This window comes from Marmota monax, unplaced genomic scaffold (genome assembly GCF_021218885.2).
Source record: "Marmota monax isolate L192 unplaced genomic scaffold, Marmota_monax_Labrador192_F-V1.1 WCK01_AAM20220418_F8-fsc00001, whole genome shotgun sequence".
Classification (NCBI taxonomy): domain Eukaryota; kingdom Metazoa; phylum Chordata; class Mammalia; order Rodentia; family Sciuridae; genus Marmota; species Marmota monax.
Genome location: NW_026693777.1, coordinates 50,046,638 through 50,063,414, shown reverse-complemented (window position 1 = coordinate 50,063,414; position 16,777 = coordinate 50,046,638). Strand labels below are relative to the sequence as shown.

Here is a 16,777-nt window from a genome sequence, read left to right as displayed (position 1 = left end):
CACGGGAGAGGTTAATCTCGGGTCCAGACCTCTCAACCACAGAACTGGGTAAACCGCTACTCCACTTCTTCCCATTCTCTCTCCTCCCCACCCCAAAACGAAAAGTCCCAGGCTAGGCAGGACCCGTTCACCTCTGCCTCCTCCCACTGCACTAATCCAGCGAGTGAGGGAGGCCCCGCGCCGAGGCGGTGGCTGGCAAAGGGGAGTGGAAAGGGAGGATGGATGGGGCTGGGGGGTGGGGTGGTGATGAGGGGGATGTAGGAGGGGGTGTCATTTTCTTTCTTTCTTTCCTTTTTTTTTTTAAAAGTATTTCTCTCGCGAGAAACCGCTGCTCTGACGATACTTGAAGAGGTGGGGAAAGGAGGGGGCCGCGGGAGCAGGGGCAGACTGTGGGTGCCACAGGCGGACAGGCGGCCACAGCTGGGACAGCTGCGGGCGGAGCGCAGTGCAGCGCAGCAGCGGCTGCTGGGGCCAGGTCCAAGGAGCAGTCACCGCCGCCGCCGCTTCCGAGTCGGAGCCGAAGCTTCTCCAGTGGGTGCAGCCGAGGTCCCGACAGGGGTCGGGCGGCCACCAGGGCTGGGGATCCAGCCACGGAGGCTTTGCGTTTGCGCCGCGCCGAGGGCAGGGACAGGGACAGGGGTGAGGGGCTGTCCCGGAACATTCACAGCTGGCGCTGGCTCTCTCCTGCCTGACAGCTTCCTGGCCCGGGGCTCCTGGTGCCGGGCTCGGCGTCTGTTGCTCTGGGGGCGGTGGTAGCCTCCGCAGCCGGCGGGACGGGTTTCCAGTCCCGCGACTTGGCGGAGAGGACGGGCTAAGGAGCTGGGGCGTTCAGAGAGCGCAACGCGCGCAACTCGTGCTTTTAAAAACTAAACGCAGCAAGCTCGCCCCGGGGCTTACGACCGTTTCGGGCGTGGGGGTACTTTGCGCCGCGCTCGTCAGCCGGAGCAGAGGAGGCCGAGGGGTCCGCCGGAGCCGCTGCCTCCGGGGGCCTGGGCTTTTCAGCCAGATGTGGACCAAACGGTCTTCACTTACCCAAATTAACTGCGCCACGCGCAGGCGGAGCGCGGGTTGGGCTCCGGAATGGGGACCGTGAGGCTTTAGCATCCCGATGCCCTGAATCTCTTCCCCCCTTCGGGGATTTGTTTCTGTTGCAGCTGGCAGGGGCCGCCTGAAGTGGGAGCAGCGCCTGAGGAAGGCGGGAGGAGCCCGGCTCGGGGGACGGGCGGCGGGACAGCGGGACCCCAGCGGCGCGGTGCGCTTAAGGGCGCAGAGGCTACTCGAGACACAGCCTCGGGTGCGGCAGGAGGAGGCGGGAGCCGGCGGCCGCTCGGCATCATGCGGCGAGAGGGGCTGCTGGAGATCGCCTTGGGATTTACCGTGCTCTTAGCGTCCTACACGAGCCATGGGGCGGATGCCAATTTGGAGGCTGGAAACGTGAAGGAAACCAGAGCCACCCGGGCCAAGAGGCGAGGCGGCGGAGGACTCGACGCGCTTAAGGGGTAATGTAACGGGTCAGCTTCTTTGGTGTGGGTCTCCCTTCCCCCTCTCCCGAGTTGAGTTTAAGATCTAGAGCAACTGACCGGGTCAATTCTCCACAGTGCCACAGTGGAAGGATCCTTAGCAAGATCTCCCGGGGACACCTTGGAGGTCCTAAGGTTACACATTCTTCACCGCCTTAGGAGCTAAGCCACCTTGCTCTGGCTCCTGAAAGATTCTGGCCCCAGCAGAAGGGTCTTGGTTAAAAGGAATCTTGGGCCATTGTTGAGGCAGATTTTGGGAGGCGAGAAGGGTTCCTTGAGGAAAAAGGGGAGGAGCTGTGACTGAGAGAAAAGGAGAAGCCCGTTCCTTTCCCTTCAACGGTAATTCCGGTTGTGTTTAGGGCAAAGTAGTTTGCTTGTGGGCGTCTTTGCAGATATTCTTTTTGTAAGGGAGCAAAGATAGGAAAACATTCCAATGACAGAGAAGATGCATGGTTAATAGCCCTCCGGAAATTATGCTTATTAAGATTGGGGACTGAGTTTCCTGGGGGTATACACCCCCTCAAATGTCAACACTGGAAGCAAAGCTGGACAAGTGTTTCTGAGCACTTGTGGTTGGGTTGTGCGGAGCTTTCCATGTCACTGCTGCAGTTATGTCGCTGTGGCTGGTGTGTGTTTCAGACTAGTGGTGTATGTGTTACCTGCATGCAGCATTATTTCACTGGCTTTAAATGCTCCTCTTACAGAAAATAGTTCAGCAGGAAAGTTTAAATTAGGTAGGTTGAACTAAGTATTGGTTGTCAATTCCCTGAATTGAAGGAGGGTGTGAATGAATACACTTTAAGATTTTTCAGATCAAAAGAGAAGTTACTTTCTGAGATCAAGTTCAAGCCTGCATAGAAATAGTAGGATGGATTATAAATGATCCCTTTTATCTACTTGGAAGATCCTTTTAAATGAACTCAGGCAGTAAACATACAGTTTTTAAAATAAATGTTTATAATTCTCACTGATGCTCTTTCCTGAATGTTGTGTAGCTTTATTACATGGCCTTGGATGACCAAGTGAAGGTGCCCACTGGATACTGTTTTTTTTTTTTTTTTTTTTTGCTATGGGCTGTTTCAATTATGTGTATGTAGTGAAGTTTGTGTTTTCATGGTCCAGGTATGAGAAGAAGATGTGTAGTGAATGGAGCAGACCAGTTTTTGAGTCCTAGTCTGGACTAAGGACAAGATGCTTGTGAGAGCTGAGTATGTAAACAGCAGTGAAATGTGTGTGATTTTCTAACCCCAGAAAGTAGTCACGATTAATTCAGTTTCTGTCTTGGCCTTTGTGGGAAATAAACCCAGGATTCCACCAATACTGGAAATGAAATTTGTTGATCCTGATCAGGCGACAGACATTTTTGCCCTGTGTGCCAGCCACAAGATAAGTTCAATAGATGGACCGAAACTTTGCTTTTCATGTGTTCTCTAAAGAGCTTCATTTAATATCTCATTTCCCCCTCAAAAGTATATTTCTGCTATACAATATTATCATAATAACTATTCTTGATGACTTTGCTTCTATGCATATAGACAGAGGAAGCTGGAGTTCAGTTCTGTGGATAAAAATCTGTGGGGAGACATTAGGTCTGGCCAGACATTTGGCTCATCTCCATGTGCTGTCACCAACCCTAGTGTTTCCTTGGGAGGCACAGACCCCATGCAAAAACAGAAACTAAGCTTTTCTTTGTTGCTTAACAGGACGCCACACTTTACTCACACCAGCACTTATTTCTGTTGATTTTTCTGGTTAATTTTTTAAATCACCAAAGAGATCACTCTTTGTACTTCTCACAGATTTGATCACTAATGTATCATTGCACTAATGGATCACTAATATATCAATACTATTGCAAAGTATTTATAAGGTCTTCCTAAAACATATTATGAACAGATTAGTAATTCTGAGTGCTTTTGTTTGCCATGTTATCTATAAAGTTGCCTATCTATATTTGTGGGTTCAAAATAATAATTTTGAAGAATATATAATTAAAAGTACTTCTCTCCTGACTTTCAGAGGCCATTTTCTTATGAATTTTCCAGAAATAAGTATGTATATATACACATAAATATATGTATATTATATATACACATATGCATGCATCATTTTTAGTACATGGAATATACTATACATAATGTTCTGAACTTTGTTTACTTTTTATGTATTTCTAGTGTAGTCATCTATTAAGTCATATGAATCTAACCTGTGTGTTTTCTTGGTGTATAGAATTCCATGATGTGGCTGGAACAGTTCACTAATGATGGCTGTTTAGATTATATTAAATATTTTGCTGTTACTAACATTTTTATATATATGCTTATGTGTACATGCACAAGTTTATATGTCGTATAAAGTTATAAAAGTAGAATTGCTGGATCAAAGTTTTTCCCATAGATTTTAAACAAGCACCCATTCTGATGTTAAATTTGAACTGCATTTGAAATTTATTCTCTCTACTTATTGCCATTAGAGTCTCACATGAATGAGTCTTTTAACCATGTCCTGCTGTGTAAATCATCAGGAAAAGCAGCTATGTATTACATTTTTCCAGTTACTGCTTGAAATTTCTATTTTTTCTCATTAAAATATTATCCGCTTCAAAACTAAGCCTTTGACTGCAGTAAAACCTGCTTGCCATTTTGATGGAGATGCATAGTTTATGAAGTGAAAGTGATTTGTAACCCCTCAAGCTGCCTGATGTGAAGTTGGTGGCAGCAACTTTCAGCACCTCACTAATATTTCCCCTGGCTAAAAGGTGCTTTAAGCTCATTGGTATCTGATGTGCACTGGTCTAATCTCCCCCTGAAATACTGCCTTCCAATTTTTCTCTGATGTGTCAAGTGACTCTAAAATTTGCCTTGCTATTTTAAAAATATATATTCCTTTCCTTTCAGCTCCTTCTCTTCATAAACCAGGAACCTGCCTTGTCTTTCCTCCTTGGATATGTCTTCCATCCTCGCTCATGTTCCTTTCCTCTCATCCTGTTGCAGGTGTTTTTTTTTTCCCCCCTCCAGTGGGCAGCAGAATTTGTTCCACAGTGGAAATTTAAGCATCCTCAAGTTTCTTCCCAGCTTTTTCTGTGTTTTCTTAGACTAAATCGCCAATTTCTGCTTTTACAGGAAATCTTTTTTTTTTTTTTTTAATATGAGTGTGGTCCCCATTCACTCTGCAAAAAATTGTGCTTTTCTCTGTTTTCAAGTAAGAATTTTGCAAGTTTTAAAAATATTTTCAAATAGTGAATGTATAATAGTTTTCCCTTGGGCATGGCTTAACACGTGTGAAATGACTTTAGGAGAAATAATAAAATCCTAACTTTGTCTGTATTTCAGTTCACAAGAATTTTTCTCAGCTAAGTTCTAAACTTCTGTGATTAGGCAAAAAGTGTGGGAGACAGTACAGCATTTTTTTAAAAACACATGCATAAAAAAACTAACTCTACTTGAATAGCAGTAGTTATGTGCCCTTTATTTATGATTGCCTTATTGCTTTAGCTCCCAAATATGGAAATACTGCAGTTTCATGTCAAAGGGAAAAATTCCTTACAGTAAGACAACCTTTTCCTAAATCTCCAGTAACATGGATTGAGTCTTCTGTCCTTTCTTCTCAGCTCATAAGTATATGAGACCTGATTGTAGTTTGTCCCCTCATGCGTATTCCTTTTGGTCTTTGTTTATTTGTTTACTTTTTCCAGAGGTCTTGTTACCAGAAAAATACACATGGAACAGTTCATACACAGGGTAGATTATGTGACGGCAAACTCCAAGGGATTAATTACACAGAAGTCTGCTATTAAAATAAAGAACTTTAACAGAGAACACAGAAAAAGTTCTGTAAACTTTATACCGTCCATTTTAACTTTACAAAGAAGACTTTAATACTTCATCTGAAGTCAGATGGGCTGATAATTAAATATGGGGGAAAGACTCATGCTGTGGTATGGTTTGATTTTGTATTTACCAAAAAAATTAAGCTAAAATATTGAGACACAATTTTAAAAAGATATTCCTGAATAGAAGGTTTCAGTAATTCCACATTTTAAGCAAAAAGATAGAGATAAAATATGTATTTTTGTGACTCTTTTGTAGCATTTAAGACATTTGAGATTCTTCACAGAATTGCATAAATTGTTGGTAACACAAATTAATTAAAACATATCAACCTATAATGAAACAAGGTGAGGGCTGAAGGAAACAGAAGTATAGACATCTCTTCAAGCTTACTTGGAATTTTAAAGACTGTCGAAACATTCCTTTGTTGTCTTCTGTAGCAGAAGAACTTAAAAATTTTAGTATTATACCCATGATTCAAATACAATACTAAATAAATTATTAGGGTATTCATATAATAAGCCAAATAGCTTATCTGGACAATCTGGTCATTTTTCCTTTAATTTTTAATGTGATTGTTTTCTTTAAAGAGAAATAAACTAGTTTAACAAGTTCTTTGTTTCTAAAAAATAATCTAGCAAATGGGCCTACTTTAGTGACCTAAATTTTTTGCCATGAAATTCTTTGTGAAAACTGAAATCTATAATATAGCAGGACTAATTTACACATAAGTGTAGGAGAGTTTAGTGTTTCACCGTGATTAAACTTGATTTTCCCATTAGTTTGTAAAATCATCAAAGGCAAGAGTCTGCTTGTAAGCATTTTACCACTAACTCATCATTAAGTGGGGTTTCAGAGTTCATTAATTCAGGAGGGCTTGATTGAATGCCAGTCTAAATGTAGCTGTGGAATGCCAGAATCATACCCCTCAGCCTGGAGGGGCTGAGCAGTGAAAGTAGGAGAATGGAGAATAGGAACTAGGAGTTAACAGGCAGGTTGCAGAGGGCATGTAGTCTAGTAGTCAATAAAACAGATGAACTTACAATGGGGTTCTGTCCTGATAAACGGTGCCACGCATTTCGGGAAAGCGTATCGCACCAGCATGTTCACTGGTCCAGGAAAAGAATAAAATGCAAAATTTGAAGCATGGTTTCTAATGAATAGTTACTGTTTTCGCATCATCATAAAGTAAAAAATTGTAAATCCAGAACAGTCAGGAGCCTCTGTAATAATAATTGTAGCTAGAGTAGGCAATATTTAGATGACATTTATGTGCCAGACAACTCTATATAAGATGGGTCATTTTATTAATTTCCTTTTACAATGAGAGCTGAGGTATGCAGAGGTTATGTTCTAAAGACAAAGTCCTAATACTAAAATTGTCTTTCTCCATTAACTTTATGGTTTTGGTTTCTCATTCCACTGGATGATAATGTAGGACTAATCCATTGGTAAAATTCCACTTAAAATTCCTAATATGAAATTAAAGTTAAAAAAAATTCCTAATATGCTTTGTGTTAGTTTACAAATCCTAAGTATAGTTAATCGTATAGTGTTTAAATTAGAAATGTTCTCTCTCATTTCTACCATGATACGATAAAACACAGAAAGAAACATAGAATGTCACAGCCAGCTGGCACCTTGGATGGCACATGTATTGTGTGTGTGTGTGTGTGTGTGTGTGTGTGTTTGGTACTGGTGATTGAATTCAGGGGTGCTCTACCACTGAGCTACATCTCTAGACCATTTTATTTTAAATTTTGAGACAGAGTCTTGGTAAGTTACCTAGTCTGACCTTGAATTTGCATTCCTCCTGCCCTAGCCTCCAAATTGTTGGGATTATAGACTTTTGAGAACCTGCCTGGCACATATAGTATATTTTAATGTCATATTTTGATTTTTTATGATGGTGGTAGAGTCACGAAATTCTCCTTCTACATTGTTCTGGGTTCTGAGCCAAAGGTGTTGCTTATTATGTCATCAGGAATCTCTTGTTCTCATGTCCCATGTGAGAAATTTCTCTCAGATAGAGTTGCACATGGTTTTTCTCTTTCCAGGGGAAACAATGTATCTTAAATCCTTACTGGTAAGATAAGTTATTTAATGCTTTCTGTTTAACTTTTTTGCTTTGGTTGCCTGTGAACTCAGATCCATCTATTTTTACATTAAATTGAAGCAATCGGGGTTAAAAAAAACAAAAACAAAATCTGATTTGTCTCTTCATGATTGCACTTTACAAATACTAATTTCTTTAATACAAAGTTCCTCATGTGGGACATTAAACTTTTTTGCACATTTAACAGGTGAGGAAACAGTGACACAGAGTTTGGGTAATTCTTTCAGGGGTGTAAACTTACTTGGAGTAAAATTGGGAAATCTGGCTTCATAGTTAGATCTCTTAACCAATATATGTTACTGCTTCTCAATTACAATAATTCTTGTAGCTGGTGAATTTCTTTCATTCATACCCTTCATGCCTCCTTTCCCCAGAATCTTCTTCTACTATTGCTGTGGGGAAGACCCAACAGATGCTATTACAAGCCAAGGGAAAGATCACAATGGGAATGGGCTTAATCAGAAAGCTCCAAGTACTGAAAGTCTCGAGGTTGGCAAACTGTGGACCGAGCCGATTGATTTGGAAGATTGAATTTTATTGAGACAAAATCATGCCCATTTGTTTACGGATTTTCTGCTTGTGCTGTGTGGCAGCAGAGTAACTGTGACAGAGAGCATGGCTGGCAAAACTGAAATATTTGCTCTTTGCCCTCTAAAGAAATAGTTGACCAGCCTCTGATCTAGATATATGATAAAAACTGACAGTCAGCTAGGACTGAGACTTTCTTGAAGGTAGTGATTCTGTTGTCTTATTTATCTCTAGGGATACCTAGCAACTGGACATGTGGTAGATGGTCAGTAAATACTTTTGATGATCAGATAGTGAGCAGTTTTGGTTGATTGGCTTGGCAAGTTTGATTATATAAATGAAAGCTTAGAGGAGAGTAGGAGAGAAGTAAGGGAAACATTTGAGTGAAAAAGGCAGGAAGTGGAAAGGATATGAAGTGTTTGAGATCTTGGGACATTGAGATCAGGGTTTGCACTGCATGGCTCCAAGCAGGGTTGCCCCCAGTGTAGTCTACTGACTAGTGCCCCTGGAGTTGTGCAGTTTGACCTTGTGAGCCTGTGCTTAGCTTCAGAGTGATGTTTGGGAGAAGAGAGGTATTAATAAAAACATAATGTTCCTGCTTATAAAAGGTAAGGATGGGGAGCTATTAGAGCTATTAGCTATTAGATGGGGAGCTATTAGCTAAGATGGGAACATGATCAGATCTTCCCACTGGCTGTGGTGTAAACACTGTGATTAGAGAGCGGGGAGACAGAGATGGGAGGCTTGGGAGGAGGGTGGGGCAGTCAGAATGAAAGTGTATGATGGTCTTGGCTAAGGCAAGGGAGGGGCTGAAGAGAAAAGAGGCTAGTGGCTGAAGAGAGTAAGGGCGAAGGCACCCGGAGAGCTCTCGCCTGGTCCACATTAAACATGGCACATGCAAAGACATCGTAGCACCATTCATGAGAAACCAAAGGCGAACAAGATCGCTGCTTAGCTTCCCACTACACTGCAACCAGCTATTCTCACTTCTGAGTGTTTTGATTTTCTTATTGCTATGTAATAAATTACCCCAAACTTAGTGACTTAGAACAACTGACGTATTATTTCTTATGATTCTGTGGGTCAGGAATTCAGACAAGACACGGTGGGGAATCTTGTCTGTGCTTTCCACAATGTTGGGCTGGATTGAGCTGTAGCATGACTTCATGTATGCATGGTGTTTGCCACTCCGTTTGCTTTAGCATGATTTATCTAAGTGTATAGATGGGACTAAAGAAGCAAGGAGCCACTTTCTTGCACTGGTGAGGGTCTTCTAGTTTTGTTTTGTTTTCCAATACTGGGGATTCAATCCAGGGCCTCACACATGCTAGGCAAGCACTGTTTCATTAAGCTATATTCCCTGCCGCCAACCTTCTAGATTTTGAAGCTCTCTCTCATGCAGTCTCTGGCTTGGACCTGCCCCTGGGAATGGAGCCATTGAGTGTGTTTTCCCAAATGGGGAAAGTAAGTATCAGATACAAAGTAAACCTTGCTCAAGGTTTGTGTCTGTTTGGGCTGGTTCTGGAACAACAGTCTGCTGACCCCTGGCCTTGAACCCTACATGTTGAATGCATGCTGACTCAAATGACTGGATGGACTTGAATGGGCTTGTTCTTGTCCTTGACTTTCCTGCATATAGTCTCAGATTGTCTCCTTTTACACTTGGCCTCTGTACATTATCTTTCCAGCAGCACAGCTAGACTTTTTACCTGGCAACTCAGGATCTCCCAAGAGCAAGAAAGTGGAAGCTACCCAACTATCTTCAAATAGTCTTGAATTGCATGACTTGGAATTGCATGACAGTCACAGCCTTGCCTAGATTCAGGGGCACGGACTAATGCCCTGCCTTTTGATGTGAGGCATCTTAAAGGAAAGGAAGAAATAAATGGGGCCATCTTTAGAGACTAACTAGCACAGTGAAGCAATGGATCTTTGAGAAGGATAATCAGATATTTAAATTTTTAATTATAACTTGGTCTAGTCAGATTAGCTGAGCTCTCTTTTGAGGATGCTTCAATGTATTTTGCTGCTTTGACCTCAGAATGAAAAATGCTCTATAATAATGTGACAGCATCTCCTGTTAGATAAGCGATAAGGGCATTGCTCTTAGTTTATCCACATTTCCGCATTTAAAGAACTCAAACATCAGGAACAAGATTATAGTTCCTAATAAACTGATACATTTTATTTGAATATAAAAATTATAAAACTCCTTACCTTTTTTACTTTTAGCTTTTAAGAAACTCTGATAAATTTAATGCATAATCTAACTTATTTAACTTGGGTATTTGATATGTTTTGCCTTTCCCCTATATGGAATTTTACTTTAAATGTCTATTAATAGCCTCACTTTTATATGTCTGTTGGTGTCAGCCATCTCAATTTTTTTTTCAGTTAGGAGTTAATAATAACAACCCAAAATAGATATGCAGTTGCCAATAGAATTGATATTGTAAAACAGTTCAACTCTTCTAGTAGGAGGCCTTCTAGGTTTTTTTTTTTTTTCCCAGGACTGGGGATTAAACCCAGGGCCTCACACATGCTAGGCAAGCACTTTTTCACTGAGTGCTTTGTCACAAATTAAGCACGTTGTTAGTAGAATGAAACTAGATTAGAACTATGGTCAGATTTAGATTGTGATTGTTTTATACCGTATTTAATCTTAGTTTTAAGTTTCTTGTGACTCTCTAACTTCTTAACTCAAGTGGCTTTTTATGGCTAAAGTAATCTCTGAGAATATTTATTCAGCCCCCTCAGAGCGGAAGGGAGAAAGGAAAATTCCCTATCTCCACCTTTCCCAGCCAAAGATGTATTCCAGACAGCAAGCAGGCTCTGAGCAGGAGAACTGCTCCATTAGACAAGTGATTCGGGTCAGTGTTTTGAAGGGTTGTGAATTCCTAGACCATCAGTCATACTTACATTCAAATATAAGTATCCAAACACATCTAAGTCCAAATATAGTACACCATTTTATGATATTGGTGTCAGGAGACAGGATTTATGTGGGCCCTATGGATACACTGCTAAATTTCATGGTTTTGAACTGAAGTATGGCAATGGCAATATCTATTAATAAAGTGAATGTATTCCAGAGACAGGGTTTTATCTAGTCTTTTGTTTGTTCTCTTTCTCTTCCTTCTTCTTTATCATTGTCATCTTTATCTTTTTCTTTTCTTTATTCTCTTGTCTCATCTTTTTCTTCTTTTTTGGGGGGGGGTGGGTGGGTGGGAGGGGAGGTTATTGGAGATTGAACTCAGGAGCATTTGACCACTGAGCCACATCCCCATCCCTATTTTATATTTTATTTAGAGACAGGGTCTCCCTGAATTGCTTGGCACCTCCCTTTTGCTGAGGCTGGCTTTGAACTCGTGATCCTCCTGCCACAGCCTCTGAGCTGCTGGGATTATAGGTTTGTGCCACTGTGCCTGGCTTTTTTCTTCTATTTTTAAAGTGCCTTCAAAATCTGAGCTACAAATAAAACAGGGAGAGTAAGAATATCAAATAGGAGTTGAAACATTAAGAAAATAAATAAATTTGGAGTAAAATGTAAAAATTTTACCTGGGAAGCTTGGGGTCTTCAAAAAGAAAAATTGGTGTAAGGTTTTTGTTAGGGGAAGGAAGGAGGAAGCTGAAGAGAAAGGAGGAGGAGGTGCTGGAGTGAAGAGCCCTGTCGCCCTTGGACCTGAGCTGGGCAGAGCAGGTGCTGAGTTTCCACAAGTGTGGATGACAGCTTCCTCTCTCCTCGAAGCCCTGGTACCAGGTGACCTCAGCCCTTCACCAGCCTCTTTAGAGGACAGAGAGCTTTGAGGGGAGAGTCAAAGCATGACAGAAAGACAGATACTTGAATATGAAAAAAAATATTCCATCAAACCATTTAGAGGAATGCAGTGGAAGAGCAGGTTAATCCACATTTACTGTGTACTGTGTAGATACTATGTAGAGTTTGGTGTATCCTCTTGCCCCAAGGATAATGGTTATTGTCCATAATTTCCCCTATCCCTTCAGTGCTAATTTATCAGAGTGTGTAATCAGACCCTAATAGGTTTGTACCTTTGATGAATATCTTTCAAAGGCTCTTTTTCTTATTTTGTAATTGAAGCCATGACTCGGGTCTTCTTCCATAGTCAGATCTTTCATCTTCACAAAAATATTACAAATGAGAGTTAAATCTGTCCCACTGGACAGATTTTAGAAATTCATAGATGCTGAAGCCAGAGCCAGAGAAGGTCCATTATAAAGTGCTTCATAGATAGGGAAGCCAAGTCACATGGTGTCAAGAGCTGATTTAAGTGGAAGTGTGGTGTTGGGTAGAAGATGGTGCCTCTCTGTGTTCATATCCTGGACAGCTGGCTGCTCTCTGCAAGTCCTCCACTGAGCTTGATATAAGCAAACCATCCACATAAATGTAGGCAGGGATGCTTTTCTTTTTCTCATTTATTTGGCTTTAGAGGATGTGATCAGTGATTCAGTGGCCAACCCTTGGTGGTGGGGGTGTCACTGTGCAGTAGGCTTTTGGATCCATAATGGTACCCTGCTATTGATGGAAGCTTCCAGATTAGTAGGGTTGTATGGGATGGGGCTTTTCTAGGGAGGTAATTGCTAGTAAGGTAGCAGTGGGGGGATCAGAGAGAGAAGTAGGAGTCTTTTCTGAGAGCCCTTACCACAAATGATCTTACACTTCTAATTGACAGTTAAGGTATGAAATGTTCTGAGGTGCACCAAGGCAATTCTGGATCTGTGTTTGAGCTCAGTCTCTTATTTTATAACTTGCTGACTAAGTTATCCATGCTGCTAACTTATACATTTAGATTCCAGGCAATAAGTATGTCAAGATGAAAGAATTTCTTGAATTCTTGCCTTTTCTCCTATATCATCTCCCCAAATAAATTTGTAGAACATCTGCATAACCCAAATGACAACTACTTATTGAGCATTAGATGTGGTTTAATTGGATTGACTGTTTAATTCTCAGAATGAACATCTTGTGTGAAGCCTACTGATACTATTCTCTTCTTTCCAGTGATTCTAGGCAAAACCACCATTTATAATAGCTTTCCCTTTACTGAGAGGGTTAATGTCGGAGGTGACGAGGATAAGTGCTTTGCAATGAAGAACTTGATATGAACCTTCAAGTTGACAAATAGTTTTTAATCTTTCATGGACTGCTGCTGCTTCACACCCCAGAGTTTAGGCCACTGACCTCAAGTTTGCAAATTTTATATCCCATTACCACCCTGTGAGCTCTGTACTCCCCAGGGCCACATAGTTGATGTTTTAGCTGGAATCTGAGAAAGTGTCTGAACATTTCCTGAAGAGCTGGCTAGAAGCTATTTGGCAGTTCAGTCATAAAAACCCAGAGCTAGTGGCTGGGGTATATGCTATAATTACCTCACACTGTTTCCTATTTGAGCCTGGTTGTGGGTCATGGGGTAGAGTGGTATTGCTTGTGGGACTATATTTTAAAGGATTGAGGAGTTGTTTTCAATGAACATTGGCCATGTTTTCAGGGAGGCTTGAAGTGTGTGTGTGGGGTGTGCATGCCTGGGGTCAAATCCTGGCTCCACCACCTACTAGGAAGAAACCTCAGACAAGTGGCTTGACCTCTCAAAGTCTCATTTATTCACTTGTAAACAGGATTATGACACACACTCTTCTATATTGCCTCAAGAATTCATGAGAGTACATTTCAGGTTCCTAGTACAGTGCCTGACATGTTTGGTTGTGATGGTTAAGATGTGCTATTACAGGTCAGGAGAATGGGTAGTGGAGTCGTACAAAAAGTGATCTTTTCTTTTATGGCCAGAGCCAAATACTGGATAATCACTAATATTTGAATATCATATACTTCACTTTCTCTTCTTGGAACTGGTTGTTTTCAGAAACATAGGAAGCAAACATGGAATTTAAAACATTTTTCAATGTAATTTTAATAGAAACATTCTTTTTCTATGCAGATTTGGTTATATTTAAAGGTAGTATGTACATAAGTTTTTACTTTTAGATTCCACCCCCCCACACACAGTTGTGTTACCTTTATTGGGAAATGAACTTATTGACTATTATTCCATATTAATATATCCCCCTGAACTCTTCCAAAGAAATTTTACTCTTTTAATTGGCATGTCTAGCAAATAGGCCTTGTCTCCTTCCTAATGAGTAAGTACTTTTTTTCTTTTTCCCCTCCTTCAAGAGCTTTTGTGAAAGAATTTAGATTTTAGGAAATGGAAGGACTGATGAGAACCACTCTTTTTGGCAGCAATGCAAAGAGATATTCTGGGAGTTAGGACTGTTTTGTGGCAAGATGGTTGGTCATTATTGAAAAGTACTTTGACTGCCTTTATTAGAATAAGGACTTGGTTATGATCAGGTAGACAAGATGATTACTGGCAATTCCAAGTTTCAGGACCATCTAGCCCCAGATCTAAGGTAGGGAGATGAACTCTCTCCTGGCTACACATCACATCTCCTGGAGAACTCGGGTACTTCCCTGATCACATGCACATCATGGTGGCCAAAAGACTGAGCCGTGTGTCAGTCCTGCCTGAACCATGTGGAATGGCTACTAAGCTCTTAGAATCAAGAGGAGTTTGGTTAGAAAGGAAGGGGAAGGGGTATTAGGTGGGTAAACCTTTTCCATAGAGCCCGTACTCTGTCCACTCACTTGGTTATCCCTGTCTCTCAGGGTAATTTGTGGGCAGGACCCACTTGTGTGATTGGGGCCAGGCTGACTCAGTTTGGCCACCCCTGAGAAGAAGCAGAGCCTCACTTTCCAGCTGAGTATCCCCTTTCTTTGGCTTCAAGCCATGCAGCAACACAATGCTCATTTGGTACAAAGGGATTCTTGTTGTTTTTTCTTCCATGCCCTATTTCTCTTCAGAAATTAAAAATCTTTTTTTTTAATCTTCATTTTTCTTTTAATGATTTCCATTTTGATTTTAATGTGGGTGGACTTCCAGAGAGATCTTAAATATTGAACATCCGGGAAACTGGAACAAATCATGCATTATCTTAATTTAGGCAAAGCTTGGAAGAGTCCCTGTACTCTGCACCCTACATGCCAACCTCTGGTTAACTGATTGGCAACAAATTCTAAGAAGTTGTGTTTGCTTCATATTCATTCACAGCCTATAAAAATAAGACCATTTTAAATAAGGAGTGGCTTAAACAGATAATGGTTAGTTTTCTATTAGCCATTAGAAATGTTTAACTTCCCAAATGTGGCTCTTCTGCGTGGGGTAAATCATACCACCACAAATACAAAGTTTCTAAAAAATGCAAAAATATAAAAACAAACAAATATCAGGTACTTTCTGTGCTCCAGTCACTTCCCAGGAGAAAAATAAACCTCAAATAAAATAAATGTTTCTTTTTAAAGTTTTGAAAACCTTTCAGGAATTTTACAAGAATATGCAGACCCTTTTTTCCTTTTGTAAGCAATTCCAACTTAATGTAGACATTGTCGAACATGTGACAGCAAGACAACAGGGTCTGTTTGACCTCAGACTGACTCATCTGCTCAGTTGCTTTTGGACTTTTTCTTGAAAGTAGGTTAACACACATTCTCACACATGGAAGGCTCAGAAAACATACCAGGATTCCTTGCTGAATGATTTCCTCCCCTCATTTCATAGTTCCCATGACTCTAAGCTATAAGAATCCTGGCATTTGAGTACAGAAAAGCCAAAATTCAACACTTACAGACCTAATACAAATCAATACTTTTCCCTCAAATTTTTCCCTTAGATGCATCTTTTGTTACCTGATGAGTTTGTTTGTCAAAAAGATGAAGTATACTTATGAAAATGAATCATGTCAGAAAGTAGTTGTAATGCCCAAGGGAATCTATTCCCTGGGCTGACGTAAGCTCAATTATTTGCATGAGTGTAGTTAAGCCATTTGTTCTTGGATTCCTCATCTAGTGAATATTAACCTTATTTCAGAGCTGTTGGATATTTGAAATTCACATAAACACTGGCCAGCCCTGGCCATTTATTCAAGATGGCAAACATGCTGGGATTGGATTGTTGTTATCTCCATGTCTGGGTCCTTGTCCCTCTCAGGAGCATGGAGGTATATTAATAGATGCAGGTGGTTCATCGAGTGAATGAAAAAAAGAAAACTGAAGTGTGGTGTGATGTTACCCATCAGGACTTCCAGATCCTGCTGTTGTCTGTTTTATTCAGTTTTTTAATTGTAGAATTTCAGATACCTATAAGACTGGAGAGAGGGATGCAATGATGCTTCAGCTTCAGCATTTATCAATTAATTGGCAGTCTTGCTTCATCTACTTCTCTGTGCCACAGATTCTTTTGAAGCAAATTCCTGAAAAATTCTTTCATTTGTAAACACTTAATATATATCTCTAAAGATAAGGCTTCTTTAGGAAACATAAACACAACAGCATTATTACATTTAAGATTAACATTAATCTTTTAGTATTGTCAGTGATCTGGTAAGTTTCCCTGATTAGATTTTATATATATATATATATTTTGTACCAGGGATTGAACCCAGGGATGCTTAATCACTGAGCCACATCCCCAGACCTTTTTCATTTTTTGAGACAGGGTCTTGCTAAGTGGCTTAGGTCCTCGCTAAGTTGCTGAGGCTGGCTTTGAACTTGCAATCCTCCTGTCTCAGCCTCCCGTGCCACTGGGATTACTGGTATGTAATGCTGCACTTGATTCATAAATTTTATTTGATGTTCTTGACATAGTTCATTCAATTCAGGATCCAAATGAAGTCCATATTTTGTAATTGATTGATATCTTTTAAATTTTTAA

At 40.8% G+C, this 16,777-nt stretch overlaps 1 protein-coding gene across 1 annotated transcript in view; it reads left to right on the top strand.

The window, feature by feature from the left end:
* The first annotated feature begins 373 nt into the window (after window positions 1-373).
* Fbn1 (fibrillin 1) overlaps window positions 374-16,777 on the top strand; it is a 225,215-nt gene continuing 208,811 nt past the window's right edge. The window contains exons 1-2 of the mRNA XM_046461216.2: window positions 374-531; window positions 1,155-1,499. Coding sequence (XP_046317172.1) covers window positions 1,336-1,499 — 164 coding nt within the window. The 5' untranslated portion in view covers window positions 374-531; window positions 1,155-1,335. The remainder of the gene's footprint in view (window positions 532-1,154; window positions 1,500-16,777) is intronic.